At 54.1% G+C, this 20,907-nt stretch overlaps 1 protein-coding gene across 7 annotated transcripts in view; it reads right to left on the reverse strand.

Annotated features, from left to right (window-relative positions):
* The window catches only part of Tmprss2 (transmembrane serine protease 2), a 35,809-nt gene extending 19,554 nt beyond the window's left edge, over nt 1-16,255 (reverse strand). For 2 of the 7 annotated variants that reach the window (XM_048803702.1, XM_048803699.1), the window contains exons 1-3: nt 10,637-10,703; nt 3,910-3,980; nt 1,545-1,770 (exon numbers count right to left, since the gene is read on the reverse strand). In XM_048803702.1, the coding sequence (XP_048659659.1) occupies nt 1,545-1,770; nt 3,910-3,980; nt 10,637-10,688 (349 nt within the window). In that variant the 5' untranslated portion in view covers nt 10,689-10,703. Of the gene's footprint in view, nt 1-1,544; nt 1,771-3,909; nt 3,981-4,111; nt 4,276-6,932; nt 6,956-7,159; nt 7,284-10,636; nt 10,704-13,303; nt 13,476-16,125 lie in introns of those variants that run through there. The other 5 variants (XM_048803704.1, XM_048803700.1, XM_048803703.1 and 2 more) reach the window with 5 other exon arrangements.
* Between the last annotated feature and the right edge of the window lie 4,652 nt (nt 16,256-20,907).

The raw sequence follows: 20,907 nt of genomic DNA on the forward strand, positions 1-20,907 counted from the left end.
AAAAGAAAGAAAATTACTAAATTATTTTTGAGTTTATGGGGCACAGTTTCTATAAATACATACACGTAAAGAGGTAACCTGCTCCTGTCCCTTTCTGTCACCCCCTGGATTCTCCCTTGGAAAGTGAGAGTATTTGGCGAGGGGGGCCAGGGGCCCTCTGCCCTCCTGGCCAACCACTGTTGGTGTGAGACCACCTTTGGAGGTGCTGACCTCACCCGCAGCCCGATGGCTTGTGTGTGTCTGTGTGTGTTACTGGGGGTCGCACCAGGGACAGGGCCTCCGTAAGTGGCCCAGGCTGGGCTTGAACTCATGATCCTCCTGCCTCAGCCCCCAAGTAGCTGGGGTCACAACATGGGCCACGGCACCTGGTGCCCCCCGACCCTTGACAGTCAGCAGGTTCGACCGAGGTGCCCAGTCCTCTTCACCCTGGCTTCCTTCCAACCTCCATGACGGGCACCCAAGCCTGGGCACTGTCCACCTCGGCACACCATGGCCCGGTGGCCCTTTCTCTTGGGGACCCTCCTACCCCACTGCAGGTGTTTAGCAGCAGCACGGGCACCAACCCTCGATGCCAGTAGTGTCCCCTCCCTACTTTAACGACCCAAACTCTGCAACACTGTCGACTGCCTCTGAGGGCCAAAGTCACCCCTGTTTGAGAACCACTGGTCTCGACATACCCAACCCCCTCCAGAAGACCTCGGGCAGCGACAGACATTGCTGTGGGCAGAGGGGCACAGGGTAGGCGTGGTAGGGGAGGGATGCCAGGCTGAACAGGGCAGAGCTGGAGGGAGGGAAAGACACAGGGTGAGGGGTGACTGAGGCCAGCGAGGGGCAGAGTGACAGCTCTGGACCGGAGCTGGAAGGCCTGGGAGGGCAGGCAGGGCTCCCTGAACTGAAGGGGGTGGTGTTGCCCCCGATCCTGTGCGGGTGGCATGGAAGTCCATCCATTATCTCCCTTTCACTCTGCGTGCTGTATAGACAGGGATGCCTACGCCAAGACCAGAAACAGGCTCCACCCAAAAGCTTCCCCCTAGAGCTTCCTCTGCACTGTCCAGCTGGGCAGGCTCCAGCCCGAGGTCCAGGAGGGAAAGGTGAGGAGAGACTCCAGACACTGAAATGACAGGGGCAGAGAAGACGCCCCGCCGCCCACCCCCCTCTGCCCTCCGCCCCCGGGCTTTGGGACTTCAGGCCAGGAGAGGAGGTGGGGTGTGGTGGACCTCCTGCTCACCCCCCACCCACCCCCAGGTCGCTTTCCCTGAACACCAAGCCACAGGGCGTCTTGACCTTGACCTGCTGTGCTAGCAGCCAGTCCCACCCTGGGGAGCCACCATTTTCTCAGACACATCAATAAACCTGAGGCCAGAATCGAGGAGAAGCTGGTTGGGAAAGACCCCGAGGCAGAGCCCAGGGGGGTGGCTGTCGCTCAGGTGGAAGCGAGACCTGGAGTGGGCAGCACTGAGCGGCAGGACAGGGAAAGGCAGGTGGCCGGTGGAGGAGGTGTGACAGCCTGCTAAGAAGGCAGAAAAATGCAAAAAGGGTCCTACTTGTGGTACACACTGTCCCCGGAGGGGGCTTGGGCTGCCGGTAGATGCCAGGTGTCGAAGTGTGCGTGGGGACCCTGGAGGTGTACTGGGGCACCGGGGATGGGTAGTACTGAGCTGGATACGCAGCAGCGTAGACATTGGGAGCCACGGCCGACTGCGATGGGTAGAGGGCTTCTGGTTGGTATCCGTGGTTTTCATAGTAAGGCCCGATGCCCGGGGACGGCCCCTGAACAAGTGAAAAGAAAAATAACATAAAGCTGTCACTGACCCTAAAGGGCTGAGTACACAGCCTCAGGCCCCAGTCCCAGGGGCCCTGCAAGGCCACGCAGACATGCCTGGGTGTCTATAATTACACCAGTTTACTTAGAAAAACCAGATGCCAATTCCAAACTAACCATTCTCAGCTGTCAATGTTGTTTTGTTTACTATTTATTTTGCAATAAAGAAAAAGTGGCTGACATCTACAGAAAAAAATGTACAGAAGTGTGGGATTACAACCCATGGGACCAACATCCTCAACCTGTGGTTCCTCGGGGCCTCTCCTTGAGCGCGGAGCTGCAACATTAGGAACCAGTGATAATCATCTTCGGCTTAATCATCTTGGGTTTGAGAGCTCGCCTGCTGCCAGGCCTCAGTACCCATCACCTCTTTGAAACCTGGGCACCAAGCCCAGGGGGTGCACAAGCACCACTCTGCACACCCCTGGCAGAACAGGGTTGGAGTGGACAGAGCTGCCCAGAGGCAGCCTCTGCTGGTGACTCTGGGGCTCCTCTCCTGCCCTCCCCTCCTGCAGAGCTGCCCCATTCCTACCACCTCCCCAGGCAGGCTAGAGCTGCACCGCACCCTCCAGCCGCCCCCCACCCTCCAGTCGCCCTGCAGCAGAAGCTCTGGTGCCGGTGTGCACATGCACAAATGCCAAGGAACGGCCCAGACACACCACGAGTTTCTGGCTCCTGCCTTCAGCTGGTGTCTATCTTCTCAGAAAAAACTTCTCTTCCCCCTGGGCCCACTTCAAAGCCACCTCCTCAAGACCCACCTCACACAGGGCACATGGGACTCCCTCTAGTGCTGATGGCTGGGTCTCTCCTTGGATGCCACCTTTGTCCTCTTGTCTGTGTCCCAAGGTCCCCAGGTAACCCTCCCCAACTCCTGCCCCTTGTCACTTTGGGCTACAGAATAGCAGAGGGGTTGTCCTCCAAGGACAGGTGTCCTCAGCAGAGGCCACTGAAGGCTTAGAATTTTAAATGGGGCCTTCAGGGAACGTGATTGTAAGCACAGGAGCAGATGCCACTCCCAGTTAACCTGTGCTTAGTAACCCACTAAAGCCACCTACAAAGGTCCAAAGATTGATACTCCACCCGGAGCAGTGACAGAGATGGAGAGTCTGGGCCATCCCTAACCTAAATGGGGGCACCAGAGGCATGGAAATCATCCAAGAGCAGCTGGCCTCAGTCCCAACCATTGAACATGCCACTCCACCCAGGGGGGTGCGTGTCACCAAGCACCTAGTCCAGGAGGATTCCAGTGTAGTGGGTCTGACACTACAAAGGGGTCCAATAAAAAAGTGAATACCAGTGACCAGGAGCCTATAAAGGGGGATAGACCAATAAAGGTATATTTCCCTAGAGGATTCAGAATTTTTTTTTTTTTTTTTTTGGTACCAGGGATGGAACCCAGGGGCACTTAACCACTGAGCCACATCTCCAGCCCTTTTTTATATTTTATTTAGAGACAGGGTCTCACTGATTTGCTTAGATCTCACTAAATTGCTGAAGCTTGCTTTGAACTTGTGATCCTCCTGCATCAGCCTCACAAGCTACTGGGATTACAGGAGTGCACTACCGCACCTGGCTCAGAAAAATATTTCCACTAACCATAATGTCTTTGCTAAATGCACTTATTTCAGGCATAATAGGAACCTGTGAGATCTGCTGGGAACAGAGACCAGGGAAGAGTTTCCCAGGGGCAGGAAGGACAGTCCACCCAGCACCTCATTCCTACATAAGTGTCTCTGGGGCACCAGGAAGCTCTCTTCCCAGGACTCACCTGCTGGCCCACCCTGCTGCACCTGTCTACACACCTGGCGCCCCCCCCCCCCACCAACTGTGAAGGCAGGAAGTGGGGAGGTCAAAGCCAGGGTGTGCACCTGGGCTCCTACCCAGCAGCAATGGCTTTCCAGACCCCTCTGGGCAACTCTGGGCTCTGCCCCAACTCAGCCTTTCTAGACAAGGCCTTGAAAGCCCTGCACACAGCCACAGGAGGCCCACAGGCAGCCCTTAAAAGCGCTGACCCACACCTGCTCTTGGGAATAACAGGAGGAGTGAGGACCAGGAAAGGGCCAGAGAGGTAATGATTAACCACTTACTGAGTTTAAAGCCATCCTGATTTTATCAACAGCATTGGGTAAGGGTAGGCATCTGGATCGTTCAAGACGACCTGGAAGAAAAAATTACAAGACTGTAATGCCTCCATACAGGTTAGTTTTCAGAAGATAAATCTAGAAAAAACTGGAAGACTCTGGCAAAAGGAACCTCCTGCCAGAACAAACTGAAGTTCTGCCCATTGACCGTGATCCCTGACCTTCACGGCCTCTTCCGCACCTCTCCAAACACAGCAAGTGGATGCACAGGCTCAGGGAACCAGGGTTCTCCTCTGGGATGCGGACATGCCCTTGGGGCCAGAGGGTGCAGGGCAGGCAAGCAGCTTAACACTGCAGCCCAGAAAGCGTGACCTTGAAGAGGGAGGGACAGACTGAAGGACCCAGACTCCAGGGAAGGCCTCTCAGGCCTCCAAGCCCTACTGAACTCACATGGCTCCCAGCAGGGGACCATGACCTTCCCCTCATGTCACACCTACCAAAAGAAGAACCCGTGGAATAAAAACAGGTAGGAATCACCACAAGGAAACTTCTAGAGCCATCAAGACCAGCAGAGGTTAAGGCAGACCAAGGAGGAGAAGACCCCGGCAGCTCCTGGCAGAGTCACTTTCCGGGGGCGCTGGTGACTGAACCTGGCTGAAATCTCAGTGCCTCCTCCCCACACCGTTAGGTCGTGGGTTCAGTGCAGACTTGTGGGCACTTCCCCGTGTCAGGCATGGCACCAAGGGACGGGGGTGCGATCAGCTCCACCCTCCTGCAGGACACCCATGGGTGCCTGCCTGGGGCCAGCTGCCATGGAGCAGGTGGTCCCGCCTAGTGCCACAGGCAGGCCACATCTGATGTCTCTAAGTAAGTGACAGAGGCCCTCCCAAGTTTTAATAAGTAGATCCGTCTAACAGCTTCCACTAACACATCCACTCCGGTTACTGCCCCAGATCAAAAAAGAAAGAAACTGGAAGCTAACTAATTTGACCAAATTCAAGATTAGTGTAGGTGAGAGAAAGCTGTGGTCATTTCACGTGTGGCCATGAGATGCCGTCGGCATAAAATTCTCCATTCTCCTTCAGTCTCCACTGACACAGATTCTTTGCCTAAACCAACTTTACCAGGCTCCCCAACTCCAGTGCACTTCCCGGTAAAATGTGGTTTTAGCCGAGAACCCTGCTAAGTCAGGCTATCAGGAACCCCCACCTTGGATACCATCACTCTGGACACCAGAGCAGTTTCTTATCCTCCACACCCCAAAGGGTGTCTGGTCAGCCGGGCCTGCCTCCAGCAAGAAGCCTGTCGGGTCAGTTCAGCCAGAACCCCGCTCACCTGAAGTCCTCTTAGTGACTTTCCTGCTAGGATCCTGCCTGCTTCTGGGCTGTAAATTCCCACTTCCCCTTGTGCTGGGAAAGAACCCAATGTCCCCCCACTGCAAGGCCCCTGCCCTTCTCCTGCTCTACTGACAGTGAGCCCTCCTCGTCCTGATTTGACGAAGGTCACTAAATCACTTTCTCTTAACACCCTGTTCAGTAAGGGCTTTTCTCTACTCTTCAGCTGGGCAAGACATGGCCAGAGAATATTCTATGAAGCGATCTTTGGGATCATCCTTCCGAAAGACAGTGCTCTGAATGAGGGTAAGGAGCCTGGAGCAGGTCTGGGCTTTGCTGGCCACATCAGAGGCTGAATGTTTTCACCTATAAGAGCCTGGCACTGGGTAGGTACGCAAACGTGCAGGTGGCTCGTGCAGGTAGCCCATGACCTCTGGGACTAGACTCTCTGCATCCAAACCTAGCTCAGCCCCTCTCTAGCTATGAACTGGAGCAAGCTAGTTCATGGTCCTATACCTTGGTTCTCTCCCCTGCAAGTTAGGTGAGAGCAGTACCTATGGCACAGTAGTTGGGTCCCTGAGAATTTCACACTAATCAGTTTGCGTGCTACATCAGTCTTTGTTAAAAATAACCACAGAGCCGGTGTAGTTGCACACGCCTGTAATCCCAGCAGCTTGGGAAGCTGAGGCAGGAGGATCACAGGTTCAAAGTCAACCTCAACAACTCAACAAGGACTTTAGTAACTTAGCAAGACCCTGTCTCAACATAAAATATAAAAAGGGACTGGGGATGTGGCCCAGTGGTAAAGCTCCCCTGGGTTCAATCTCCAGTGCAAAAAAAAAAAAAACAAAAAACTGCTGTTTTGTGGCATTTAGAATTTGCTTTTGATAAGTATCCCAAGCTAGTGGGTGTCACAAAGTCCACCCAGTTTCAATTCACTGGAGCCAAATGCAGTGGACATCACTGCCTTCCCATCTCCTAGGCAAATCACCATCTGATCATCAAACAAGAAAAAAGAAAGACGGAGACTTCTGATGGATGAAAATATGAGAGTCACTTCGAACAGGTCACAGCAAAAATGCACCAGCTCACTTATTTACTCTACATGAAGGGCCAGATCTTGTCAAGAGCAGCAAAATGTTTTTCACGATTAAATAGATAAAGTCAAGCCCTTCTTGGGTATGAGCAGAGAAAACCAGGGAAGGTGCAGGCTGCGGGATCGCCGTTCACCACACACGGAAGGCTTTTCAACAGGTGGGCTGTCGTTTCAACACGCCTTCCCGGGTCCCCGAGGTGGAGGACCCTGAGGCTCCGGGCACCAAGACCAATCCTGCAGCCCTGCCCAGGAAGCAGAATGAACTCGGCCCTTGCTAAGGTTCCTTTCAAAACAGTCCTGCCTAAGCAAGCCCGCGCCCGGCTCTGGTTTCCCTGCTCCCTGGCCGCCCCGCCCGCCCGCTGGGCTGTCTCGCCAGTTCTGGGATTGGTTGAAGTTTCAGGAAATGAGAATCGGATCGCGCTGGCGGCTTTCCCAGTTTAGGAGTCCTGTGAAAGGAAGGTGAGTCAATGCCCCAAATCCACACTCGCCGTTCATCAGCGATCCCTAACAGTGGGCGAAGGAAGCCGGGAAGGGGAGGAACACTAGGAGCCAAGTGGTCTCACAGAAGCCACAGGACACAGAACAAGGGAGAATCCTACCGCACCCAGGGATCCCGCCACCCAGGACACTGGAGCCAGCAGCGTGAAGTGTGCCCGGCTCGGCTGGGCTACGGTGGACTTTGGAATAGAAGACCAGGGCGCTACCTGCCACCCCCTGCCGAGGAGAAGGAAGGGGAGCCCTGTTCCCACTCCAGAGAAGTGGATCTGAAAGGGAGCCAGCTTCCCAGCTTCCCGAGAGACCCAGGGGGCCGCATCCATCCGCTCACCCTCAGAACGGGCTCCATTTCCACAGCCGCACGAGATTACAAATCGCATGAACTTGTTTCTGAAAGGAGCAGGATACAACCCAGGTGACAAGAGACAACCTGTTTAGCAGTCTTTCCTGTCATTTAAAAGACAAGGACCATTGTTCTCTATTCTGGAAAGCCAGCTCTCATGAGCACTTTGGGAAATTCTCCTTTAAGTGCAAGAGAGCAAATGAGGACAAAGGTCCCGACCCCCTCCTCGCTGGCAGCCAATCCACTGCCTCCCAACCAAGCAGCTGCCCTCCTGCTGCTCCGACCCACTGCGTGTCCCTTCAGGGAGCCGAGGCACCTGCAGCACCTCTGCCCCACCTCGCACCTGGACAGTGCTGCAGGATCCGACCTGCACCCCATGGCAGACCAAAGCTGTTTCTAAAGGAGAACAGGTTCATCTTATAGTTTCCATCCTCTGCAGAGTTAGGAGCACGTTTGCTGGAGATTTATTTTGAAAACCACCCAAAGCCAATGCAGTCAGGTCCATGGGTGCTGACTTGGACCCAGGGTCAGGGGTGGTCCCTACAGATAAGATCACTACCCTCACTCACGCCACCCCGCACCTGTGCCAGCACAAGTCCCCACAGTGTGCTGGGTACTGCCCAAGTTGCTGGAGGTGTGAGGGGTGCCACATCAACGGACACTCCACAGCCAATGAACAAATATGGAAGAGAATCCCTTATATCAAAACCGAGGCACTAAAACACACCCAAGATGCTCTCTGCTCTGGGTTGGAGAGCTAGCTGGAGGCTGGGCAACAGCGGTGGGTTTCAGTAATAGTCAGCATGAACCAGCGTGAGCACATCAGACGGAGCGCGTACAGCAGCTGACAAGGAATTCTACGGGTGGAGGGCAAGTGAGGTGTTGGGAAGAGGCTGCCTGCACCATCAAGTTTCCTTCTACGACTGCCCCATTGTCCTAAGGAGGCTACAGGCTTTTTAGAGTGGATATCAGGTCTGGTCCTCTTTTTAAAAAAGCTAGTTTTATACCATACAAAGAACATGTTCGAATATCTTTGAGATCCAAAGGCTAAATGAACATGGTGACATTGAGCAGAGTGAGACGGGAGCCAGCACTGGACATCACCAGTCTCCAAGCCAGGGATCTCAGGGGGTCCACAGGGTCTGTGTGCGAAAGAGCTGTATGTGGGGCTAACAGGACAGGTGGGTCTCCAGGCCACTCCAAGAGGAGGTGTCCAGGCCACCAGCCCAGGTAAAGAACATGCCCAAGTCCACCTGCATGACGGGGATGATAACTGAATAGGTATGGTAAGGATTAAGTGGCAAAGCAATCCCTGGATCAACGTGGGAGGAGCCACGGTGACAACATGAGGGTCATCCTCCATAACCAAGGATCTGCTAAAGCAGAAGGGACTTAATGTAGTCTCTGTCCCTCCAAGGCCCTACCAGGATCAATGGTCAGGATAGTCCCAATAGCAGCGTTGACTCCATTTGGGGAAACCAAGTTTCCAACAGTTGTAAAGCTCAAAGACTGTGGCTACCTGGGAAAGAACAGAATTCCACAAACCTAGAAACATGGACCCAAGACTAGCAGGTCATGTCTCTAGCATATTCTAGAACAGGACTGGGCTTCCGCTGCAAGGCCAGATGCGATGACCTTCTCAAGTTGCTCCTGGGCAGGCGTGGTGGTACATGCTGGGCCTGTAATCCCGCTACTTGGGAGGCTAAGGCAAGAGGATCTTGAGGATGAGGCCAGCCTAGACAACATGGTGAGACCCCATCTCAAAAAACAAGTAAACAAATAATAAGCTAGAGTTGCTCCAACCTGTTATAAATGTATTACCACCAATAGACTTGAACTTGTCACCACGCAGCTCCGTGGACAGAATTCTGCAGAACAATCTCCAAAACACCTCCTGTGTCCAATGACAGATCTGGGGCTGACCCCAAGGCTGCATCACTGTGAGCTCAGATCTGCACCCTTCCTTCCAGGGTGGCCTCTTGGGAAGCAATGGCCTTAGAGGAAGTTTGACACAGGGCCTCACAGGCAAACAAGCAATAATAAAGCCCGGCTCCTCTCATCCGCCAGACGAGTGGTCACTTGTAAACACGCCACACAGTCTGCTCCGCCACAGGGGCCTCTCTCCTCAGTCCCACCTCCACTGCCCTCACCTGAACGTCCAAGGCCACAAGCACCGAGCGCCCTTGGAGCACTTCATCCCCCTTCCTACACCTCTGACCCCCGCCCCTCCTGACCACCCCCTGGTGCCTGAGGGCTCAACTGTGGACACAGTGCCCAGGGTTCCCATCCCTTCCCCAGGCTCGCCTCAGTTAAGAGCAGAGGGCACACCTTTGGGTCACCTGCCCTCTTCAAAGTCCACACTGTGCACTTTGTGCCTATACCCTGCCCAGAAAACCATCACTCCTCCTCCCAGGAGGCCTCTTCTGACCACTGAGAAGTCTTGCACATGTCACGGTCCTGCTCCTGCCAGTGCCCACAGGCCACTGGGAAAGCCAAGCCCCCCAGGTTCGGCTCTGCTTCCTCTCGGCCCTCCAGCTCCACGCCGGGTCATCCCACAGGGCTTCCGGTGTGAACAGACCACACGTCTCCCCAGGAACCCAAGGGCTGCTTGTGAACAGTGCCCGCTGGCACAAGGGACTTCACAAGCCAGCCTCCTTCAACCCCAGGCCCACGACACCTGGGAGCTGTGAGTCAGGACTTCCCCAGGTCAACCTTGAAGCCTGGCCCAAACCAGACGTCAGCTCTCAGACCCTCCTGCACCCCAATCCTCAAAGACCACCAGACTCACCCTGGGGCCAGCCCAGTGTTGGAGGGTCCCTGGTAGGTACTGGGAAGTCAGGAGGGGCCAGGAAAGCAGGCCACGAACCTCCAAGGACACATGGACCGGGGGAGGGCAGAAGATGGGACAGCCCCCACCAGGGCTCGGTGGCTGCCTGCAGGCAGCTCTCCAGGCCTGGGTCCTCCTCCACCCTCCCCAGCAACAGGGCCAGTTTCCAACGCTCAGTCAGGGGACCTGACCAGCCACTCAGCTGACCAGCCACCTTTCCTTTCCTCCTCAATGCCCAAGGCTGAGGCCTCCTCAGTCCTTCCTGGACCATGGGATTTCTGAAGGGCTTGAATAAAAATAAAGATCACTGGGTGCCACTCCCAGGGTCTGGGGCGCAGCAGTCATGACAGAGGAATGACACCATAGAATTATTATTTTTTATATTTATATATAGTTATCAATTCTTCTTTTAATAACTATTTTTCTCAGGTGGTGCTGAGGGTCAAACCCTGTGCCTCACACATGCTAGGCAAGTGCCCTACAGCAGAGCCACAGCCCCAGCCCTGACGCCACAGTATTAAAAAGCTCCCCAGGACTCCTGCCGCGGCTCAGAGGGAACAGAGCGAGCCAGAGCCTGGTTCCCACTTCCTGGCAGCCCCCAGCCCCAAGCTGGGCCCAGAGTAGGATGGCACTCTTACATGATGGTGGCGGCTCTGGCAAAACGCACCGCGGGTGCCCAGGCTTCACCATCGAGAGTCCTTCACCATTGGCAGGACGTGTGCACTGTGCTGTCACTCGTGACCCCATCGCCCAGGAGTCAGTCTGCACACCACCCCCCTGAGAAGTCCCAGCCCCCCTGCCCACAGGGCACGGCTGCCCAGTGGTGCAGAGCCCGGGCGGGACTGCAGGCAGGCGGCTGTGAGGTCAGGGAGACGCACACCTGACCCCAGAGCAGCCCCCTTTTGTATCTGGATTCCTTGGTCCTCGTTCTCAGTTTCCTTCTCTCCTTTCCTCCACCTCTGTGACATTAAAACCTAGGTACTAAAGACGGTGGAGTGAATAGGACGTCACTTCCCTATGTTCACATAAGACTACACGACCAGCGTAGCTCACACCATGTACAACCACAAGAATGGGGAGTTACACTCCCTCTGTGTATACTCTGCCGAAATACACTCTACTGTCATGCATAACCAAAAAGAATAAATAAAAAATTAAAAAAAAAAACACCTCAGCACTAAGAGAGGAAGAGAGAATCAACACCCTGTGCCAAAGCCCCTTCTAAGACCGGTGTCTCCAACTCAGAACCTGTTAATAATGAGAGCCAGATAGCCCCTACTCTGCCCCACTTCTGCCCCTTCTGGGTCACAGGATCTGGGCAACTTACCTAACCTCTCTGCCTCGGTTTCCCTATAATTGAGTTAAATATGTCATAAAGAGCTGGCGATGGATGATGCCTGACTGGAACAAAGAGTGTCACACCGACATCTACACCTATCGTTATAACTCTTTTGATCTGGGCAACTGTGTACAGGGCCCAGCACCCAACAGTGCCAGGCAGCCCAGGGTGAGTGAACTCCGGGGATCTGTGTTTGGTGCCAGCATTAGCACAATCTTGTTAAAAGGCTGACTTGCTGCATGAGTTAAAGGAAAGTTGCTCAGGACCAAATGCTGGAGCTGGGAACAGAGGTCCAGCAAGCTCTTATTTAAGTACAGAGCCTGCAGTGTGGACCCACAGGTGTAGGGACAGAGTGCCAGCCCGTGAGGCCTTCCCCTCCACTGGGGTGCTGAATTTTCTTCCCCAGAGGTGCCCTTGAGTTTCATTCTGTTCATCAAGGCTACTGGGAGGAAGAGGCAGGGTGAGGCAGGGTGAGCCTCCTGAAGAGGCACAGTGAGGGCTGAGAGTCCTGAGCAGCCTCAGTGACCTCCTGGGGACTCCCTCTCCCAGGGCCCACCTGAGCCTCTTTGGCCTCACTGCACTAAGCAGTTAGTGTCCCTGTGTCCCTGTAAACTCTGCCGGCCCCTCCTAGCCCCACCCTTCCGGCAAGGGAAGCCATGCATTCTCACTTCCTGGAGGCCCCTGCCCACCTGCTGGGATGGGTCAACAACCCCCACCTCACTTTAGGTTTTCAAACACCTAGTAGCTCCTCTGGAAGCCTGAGTAACTTTCCATTCTCTGTGTAGCTCTTGGGCAGATGGGGAGCTCAGGGCTACAGCAGGGGGTGGGGAGATGTGCTCCTGGATTTAACCCCAGAACTAAGGCACAGCTTGCATGGTGGGCTGAAGCAACCTCCAAGCCCAGCTCTGGATGACTCTTGCCTACCAGGCCCACCTGGGGCTGCCATGCTAGCCTTCCCTGCTAAAGGGGACACCAGGATTCCTGAGGACCAGGCCCGCACGTGTTGTGAACCGGATTCAGGCCACAGCACTGAGTCCCAACACGGGGTGGGCAGGTGCTCCCCTCTGCCTGCAGCAGGCACAAGCCGGCACTGGAGCCACCTGCAACCAGGACCTCTGGGGCGTGGACTCACAAACTTTTGGCCTCGGGGCAGTTCTTCAACTTGGCCAGCGCAGTCTCGGGCAGGGTACCCCGTCAGGCTGGTGCATTCGGCCACCTGGCCACCGGCCTGAGTCCCGCCAGAGGGGATGCAGTGGACGGAAACTCCCAGGTGCTGGGCAGGGAGTGCCCGCCCTGGGGCCCAGNCTTCCCGGCAGGGAGCCCTTCGCTCTAGCCTCGCCCGGGTCCCTCAGGGAGCCTGGCCCGTGGCCCCACCGCGCCGACCCTATCGTTCCCCGGCATCTCGGAGTTTCCAGTTTCTCCCTCGGTAGGGAACCAAGGAGCAGAAGGAGTTCAGGTAACAGTCCCAGGCCGCAGTGATTTTCCCGAAACAAAGAAATGCACCACAAGTCTACCCTCCCTGGTCCCCAGAGGGGGAAAAGACTCAGCCAGGGCTCCTAGGTGGGGGCCAAAGGAGGACAGGCGATCCGGGGGCCCGCCCCGCCCGACGGATCCCACCCAAAGGACCCTGGAGCACCCTCTTCTCGGATAAAACTGCCAGGGACTCTCGGGGCCATCAGCCCACCCGCGCAACGCCAGCGGAGGTGGCTGGAGTTCCCACCCGTGCGCCCACGGGGGCCTGCTGTCGTCGTCCTGCCGCCCGCAGGAAGGGCGCTCCGCCGGCCTCAGCCCCGAGCGCTCAGCCCGCGCAGACACACCTGCCGCTCACACCTCGCTTGCCTCCAGCCACCCGCACCCAGAACTGGGGCAGGGAACTCCGGCGGTTCCCAGATGCCCAGGTTCCCCTTCCAAGCCCAAACCCAGCGCTCAGACCCCGCAGAGTCGGTGCGTCTTGAGCGCCACTTACCTGCCGCGCTCGGCCGCGCTCCCCGCCCCTCGGCCTTCCTCCGCGCGCGTCTTCACCTCCGCCTCCCCGGGAGCTCGCGCCTTCCTCGGCCCGGCGCTCAAGTCCCGGGCCTTCCCCAGATCTCGCTTTAATCTCAGGAGGCGGCGTCCCCAGGGCTCAGGGCGACACCCCCCAAACGCGAATCCCCGTTCAACCCGGGCAGGAGGAGGGGACAAGCCGGAGCGGCCATCCCGGACTGGAGGAGGAGTTTCCCCAGGGGAAGCCCCGGACGCGCTCTGCCTTGGCGCGCTCCAGAACAGCGGGGACTCCGGTACGTCTAGGGTCAGGCACCCGCAGGCAGTCGGGGGCTGAGAAGAGGCGCTGCCCTCTCCCCAAGTCCGTAGGTCCTCTCAGGTCGCGGGGCGACGCGGTCTGAGGGCTGCGTTTGAATTTAGGAGGGGGATTCTCGGGAATCGAGTCTCCACTCATTGGAGCAGGGTAGCTCCAATTTCCAGACTTCCTGTAGAAGTGTGTCCTCTGTGCTGACTCTGGGCTGGTGGACCAGGCCAGGGTGGCCCAGGAGGTGGCCCTAGGGGACCGCTGGCCCACGTACAAAGGTCCGGGATGCAGCGCCGCTGGGGGCCAAGGACCCTTCTCGGTTCCCCTTGGCTTTTCTTGCAGCACCGCTGGCCTCCAGTCTCCCCTCTTCCTAACGTCTCCTGGACAGCGTTCCCCAGAGGGACAGACATCTTTTAGTGGGCACCGGTGGAACCCGGCTGGGGAATATGCCTCAGTTCAGAAGACCCGCCCTTCCCCCACTTCTGAAGCTCCTTGGCAAGTCTGCAGTTGTGGAGCTCAGCTTACACTGCCCAGAGTACCCAGCAGAGCATGCCACCCCCAAGCAGTCCTCCCTGCATACTGATGGTTTGGAGCCGGTGTCTTGGAAGTGTAGACTCTACAGCCCCTCTGGAAAACCTGCCCTTGTGTACAGGAAATGTCCATCTTCAAAGGACTTGTTCATTAGTAAAGGTTCAGCAGAAAAAGAGAACTGCTCCAGACAGCTCTGGTCACCAAGAGTCCTTAGTCTTGACTCTGGAGTCCTTATCACCAGGACTGTCCTGCTGTCCCTACAGCAGGGACTGCAAACCCTTGTTCTTTCTGTAGTTTGACATGGCCTACAAGCCTCAAGGGTCTAGCTGGGTGTCTCAGATTTGTGAATGCCTATCTCTGCACCTAAAACTTTAAATGATTTTTCTGTGAATCTGTCATATCAGTTTAATTCATATACCAGCCAGAGAAGCTGAGAGTGTAGCAATACACAAATTAAGATACAAATTAACATTTATGAATTTAAATGTTAATTTTCCTCCCTGAGCAATACACAAATTAACATTTATGGATTTAAAATAAAACGGAAGCAGAATAAAACCTAAATCATTCCCAGCCACTGGCTGCATGGGCCCAGCCGCCCTTCCTGGAAAGCACTCCCTGAATCCCGTCCTGTGGAGCTGGACCTTCCTAGCGAGTTCTTCTCTCCCACCCTTCTTTGGGGAGCATCTACAAGGAGGGCTTTCCCCTAGGTGCTGCTGCCCTCCCCATCTGAGGACTTCACTGCTTTGCAGGTAGGCCCCAGTGGAAGACCCTCAGGAGCAGTGTCCCACAGGGAGCCCAACGGTAGCTGTGCAACTCACTTCTTTCTGTATTGACAGTGTGTTCTGCGCCTTTCTAGCAGGGACTCCTAAGGTCCACTTGCACACCAGGTGGCATCAGCCCTCTTGAGGTGTTTGTCCACCCCCATCCTTTTTCCCTGTTACAGTAGTAGGCAGGTACTAGAGAGGAGCAGAGCCTGTAGGGGACATGGAAGAGATTTATATAAAGAATTGACTCACACAGTTTGGGAGCAGGAAGTCCACGATCTGCCCTCTGCGCCTGGAGTCAGAGAAGAGCCTGCAGTTCAAAGGCCAGAGAGCCAAAGAGCCACACCCAAGGGACAGAGGACCTGGAGCAGAGGCGGAGTGAGTTCAGCCCTCCTCCCCTTTCTGCTTCCTTCAGGCCCTCGCACGCACACTGGCTGACGCATGCATGCACACTGGGCAGAGTGGGCTGCCTTCCCCCAGTGCCAACGCGATGAGAACCTCCTCAGAAGCATGCTCACGGTCACATCCAGAAATAACATTTAACCAGCGGTCTGGGCCCCAGGGCCCAGTCAACCTGATCTATGAAAGTAGCCATTGCGAGTCCACCCCCACCAACTTGACACCCAGGTTGGTCTCCCTAAGCCACACTTAACCTCCCAATAAAGACAATAACAAGGCTACAATTCCGCCAGACCTGACAGAACTATCAGAACTGTCTACACACAACCAAAAATGTCCGGAAGAGGAGATGAAGTCCCAGCCCCATGACCACTTCTCCTTGACATTCCCCAGCTTAAGTACCATGATGAGAAATCAGTGATACACAGGAGAGTGATCTGAAGTCAGTATACCTTATGTTACATGAAAAGGGAATGAGAAAGTGCATCTGAGAAATCACACATACATGCACGCAAAATGTATTCAGAACAAACTAAGAACAACCAATCGTTTGGGTCCTCCTTTCTGTAACTGGCCACATGGTGGGAGGTGGAATTTATGGCTACCTTGCCCTGCCCCTCCTGCTATCCCTTTGTCTTCAGCACGCTGCTTACCTGGATGGGTCACCTACACCTTAATCACTGAAGGGCCTGGGACATCAGAATCGTGCCCAGGTTGGGTGGTTACGGTTTTCCCTTGACCTGAGTCACAGCATGGGGGAACTAAGAAATGCCCCAGGGACTCATGCGCCAGACACCTGCTCCTTACTTCCACAGTGGAGCAGCAGTGTAGCCTCTCTGTGGTAGTCAGGGTCGACCAGCCCGACCAGTACCGCAATTCTCTTTGCCAGTTGTCTCACAGGCATGGGGAGTCCACAACGGCCAGTGGCAGTCTTCAATTCTGGTCTAATGGAATCCTTATTGTGTCTCCTGGTGGAAGCACTTCTCCCTCAGAGTGAAGCCCTCTATGTCAGCAGAGAATAAACTCACGTGAGCAGGAAGCAAACATTTCACTAGTGGGCCATTGGACATAATAGTGACTAATGCCACTCCCATTTCCACCCCTTGATTCCTGGTCCTGTGAATCCCAGCAAGGGGAGAAACAGCGCTATGTAGGGGACACTGATCCAGGGCACACACAGCCTTGTGGGGAACCTTGGCCCTGCTCTGCAAGGTTGTACCTGCCAGAGGCCTCCACAACTGGGTCTTCGAAGGCCGTCCACCATCCTATCAAGGGCTGCCCAGGATGGTGGGGAACATTGTAAGGCCAGTGAGTTCTATGAGCCAGGCTCCATGGCTGCACTTCTTTGGCTGAGAAGTGATTTCCTTGGGCAGAAGCAATGCCATATGGAAGATCATGGCTGTAGGAAAGACATTCTGCAGATCCCCAGAGGGTGTCTCCAGCAGAAGCACTGTGTGCAGGCAAGGCAGATTTATATCCAGATTGCCTGTCCCAGTGAGAACAAACGCCGTCCCTTCCACGATGGAATCCATCCAATGTAACCATCCTGCCACTGGGTAACCGGCAGATCGCTCTGGAAATGGTGCCATATCAGGGACTCTATCTCTGCTGCTGGCAGGTGGATGCTTATTGGTGACTATAACCAAGTCACCATTGGTGAGTGGAAGTCCATATTGCTGAGCCCATGTATAACCCCCATCCCTGCCACCATGACCACTTTGTTCATGAGCCCCTTGGCAGGAACAGGGGTGTCTGGGGAGGAGGCTAACTGGTATCTACAGGATGGGTTATCCTAATCCACTTGGTTATTTAAGGTCAGTCACATATCTCTTCCCCAAATCGGTGTGTCGACAATTTTTCAATTCAAGTCCCTCCCCACCCTGCCAAACCACTGCCTGTAGCCCGCCAGTGGGTATAGAACCTCATGTCTGGACATCTCTGAGGGGTGCATAGCCAGGCGCACTGCTCAGCCTGCGGCCCTCAGGGAGGATTTCTTATCACCGCTGTCCTTAGGGGTGTCCCAGAGAGGGGCTGTGGTGCTGTTGCTGTCCACTTCCAAGAGGTGCTGCATAGCATGCAGAACATCTGTAAACCAGGCTTGAGACTTCTCCCCTGTCAACTACGAGGCCCAGGTGCAGGCTGGGCCAGAGAAGGCAGTGGATTGGGAGTGGGGACCATGGGCATTTGGGCCACTTGTTCATATAACTAACTTGTGCCTTCAGGATCAGGTCACACATGTATCACACTTCCAAGTAATGTGCATATCCATCCTAATGGCTTGGTGTCGACATAACACCCGGTTCATGATGGGCAGCCCAGGTCACCTGGTGGCCCATGGCCAAGCATTCAGTTCTCACCACGCCCAGTAGCAGGCCAAGAATTATCTCTCAAAAAGAAAGTAGCTAGGTAGAAAGGATGGCTGGGCTTTGTCCCTAACCCTAAGGGCCTCCGCTGTGACTCAGCTATGGGACCTGCCAGAGGTTCCACACAGTGTCCCACTGACACCTCAAGCACTGTCAGGTCTGCTGAGTCACGTGGCCTGAGTGGAGGAGCAGCTGGACCCGTGGCAGGGCCTTCTTAAGAGGGTTCAGATGAGCAACTCATCCCTCACCTTGGAAGGGGCATCTCAGCACACCCCACACCACTGACCCTTGGATGTCTCACTGATAGACGTTTTCCCCATGCTAATTCTTGCTCACTAGGTCCCAGCAGCATACTGGACCAAGAAGAAGATGTATCTTTCACCCACAAACACAGCAGAGACAGCACAAGAAACCCAGTCTCTGATGGCATCCTTGAGACACAGAATCAAACCACCCTGAAGTCAAGCCTGCTTTCCCACTGTCTTCACAAGGACCTCTGGAAAATCAGAACTGTTCACCAGGAAAGCAGCTGTGACACATGAAACCAAAGCAATCGTATGACACGTGAACAGTAAGCAGCAGTTCTCTTCCACAAGATGGTGGGCCAGAGAGCCTGGAAAAACGCCCCCTCTACAGAATAGCCAGAAAGGCTGAGTGAGCTAATATGTCACTAGTAACCTTTAACATTGCATCAGACTTTGCAAGAAAACTTGGGAAACCTCATCCATGAAAGTGAAGTGGCAGCACAGGGTGAGAGCCGTGAGATGTTGGGCCTCTGGAATCCTCTGTGTGTACCCATCCCACTGAAGGGTGGCAGCCAGTAACTTGAACTTGTCTCTAGTCTTTGCTCCCAATGAAAGAGGAATCTTTGCTCTTCTGAGCATGTATGACTACAAGCAAGCCTTCTTGTGAGAATTTAGGGTTTGAACCCAAATTCTGACTGTCTTCTATAGTCAGAAAAAGCTTCTAGCCAAGAATTCAATCTAAAGTGGTCCTAAAATAAATATAACTGATTCTGTGATCCTAGATTAGCCATGCCGCAGGCACTTGGTAGAAACAAACTCCAACCCTTTCTAGGGGAATGAATGCCCATCCACCCAAGACACAGTGTCCCCAGGTCACCAACAAAATGAGCTCAAAAATTTAAAAAGCCAAGAACAACAACAGCTGTAGAATCAGACCTTAGATATTGGCATGATTAGACACAGATGAGAAAATAAGAAAGTTTATTGTGTAAAAAAAAGCGGGGGGCGGGGGGAATCTAAAAATAAAAATGAAGCAAGAATTGTTTCAAATCACCCGGGAGAACTGAAGAGATAAAAACTAAAGGGACCTTCTAGAAACAAAATAATATAAACTTTTAATAGGGGAAGAGGGAATCTGGGAGGTAGAATACCTACCTGAAGAAGTTATCTGAAATTCCTACAGGAAGAAAAGCTATTTAAAAAATATGAAAAAGAACCTAAGTGGTGTGGAGACTAAATGGAAAGTTCTGAAGAAGTCTAACTAGACTTCCAAAGTGGTCATAGAGTAAGGAAGAATCAATGCTTTAGGCAGTATGGGTTGCAGATTATCTACAATTGATACAGATCACAAGTTCTTAGGTTTTTGAAGCACAATGAATTCCAATCAGAAAAAAAGAGGAACCCATAGTTAAGAAAATTGCAGAATCCCTCAGATAAAGAAAAAGATCTAGGAACCGGGGATGTGGCTCGGTGGTTGAGACTACGCCCTGGGTCCAATCCTTAGCACTGGAATAAAAAAAAAAAGAAAGAAAGAAAGAAAGAAGAAGACCTAAAATGTTTTTAAAGGGAAGACTTCCCCCTCCAGTGAGTACTGTGGGCTAGCCTGGTGGCAAGGAGGGGTGCAGTGGGAGCAGGGGTACCCACCGGGGCACTAGGCACAGTGACACTGGGAGCGATCCGCTTCTTCCCCTGCGTGATAAATACATGTGTGCCCACTCTTTGTTTATACTTTTTTTTTTTGTAGTATATATACTCCCTGGTACGCATGGAATATTTTGTAATCTGAAAAATGACAGATGATTAATCATTAAGCTAGCTGGCTTTAAAACTGAGTTCTGAAACAGGAATCTCTGGGTGGCTCAAGGAGCCACTTGTGATCTGTAGTAATGAGACAGGATTTGGCTTGATGCCGGTCGAGGAGATCATGCTGCGTCCCGGCTCCGTGGTGACGCCCTGATGCTCATAGTTGGAAGGGGAGGAGGAGACCAAGGGGAGGAGGAGGCTGAGGGCCACTCCAGCTCTGGAGGTCACCTCTACTGTGCTGAGGGCCTCTGACCATGTCCCCAGGGAAGGACACGGTCCCAAATCCACACACTACCGCCAGAAAAGCAAAGGCTTCTATACTACGGTGCTTCTAGCAGGTTCTTCAGGTGAACTCAGATACTGATTGTTCAAACAAGGAAAAGGGCTTCAAATATTTGTTGTTTCTGTGGTTGAAACGAGTTCTAAGGCTTGTCTCCCAGGCTCAGAATGTCCACTGTAAAAATAACAATGACCTTTTATTGAACATTCTCCGTGGCGGTCAGAGGGAGGCTTACATTACCACACTGAGATAGGTGTGTTGACTTCCCCATGTTACCACAAGGTCACTGGAGTCCAGAGGGGCCCAGCACTTGGCCAGGTCACATAGCAGGTGTGGGGGGCCTGACACCAGGGGTGGGTGTGTGCACCACTGAGTGGGAGTCAGGGGCTGGGGTTCCTGGCACCCTTGACAGTGAGACTGCTCTATTCCTGGTCTGTTCCAGGGACCCAAGTCCTCCAGGCCCCTTTGGCTCCAGATCCCAGAGGGAAGCAGTTGCAGGGGTGTGGGGAGGTGCTCAAGAGGAGCCCCGTCCACTCCTCGGTCCTCCAGGAGCACCCTTGCCCTCTGCTGCCTACCACACGTCCTCTAACTGCAGGAGGAGAGGTCCAGGCTGGCTGTGGGACCGAGTGATCACCCCAACTGTCCCCAGCACACCCAGTTCACAACGGTGGAGGGAACTAGGCTCCAGGCAGTAAAAACAAGTTCCACGGGGCACAGGGGGGAGGGGAAATAGCACTGGGTGGTCGTCCCTGTCTTTTTTTTTTTTTTTAAATGTTTATTTATTTATTTATTTTAGTTCTCGGCGGACACAACATCTTTGTTTGTATGTGGTGCTGAGGATCGAACCCGGGCCGCACGCATGCCAGGCGAGCGCGCTACCGCTTGAGCCACATCCCCA

This window comes from Marmota marmota, unplaced genomic scaffold (assembly GCF_001458135.2).
Source record: "Marmota marmota marmota unplaced genomic scaffold, marMar, whole genome shotgun sequence".
Classification (NCBI taxonomy): Eukaryota; Metazoa; Chordata; class Mammalia; order Rodentia; family Sciuridae; genus Marmota; species Marmota marmota.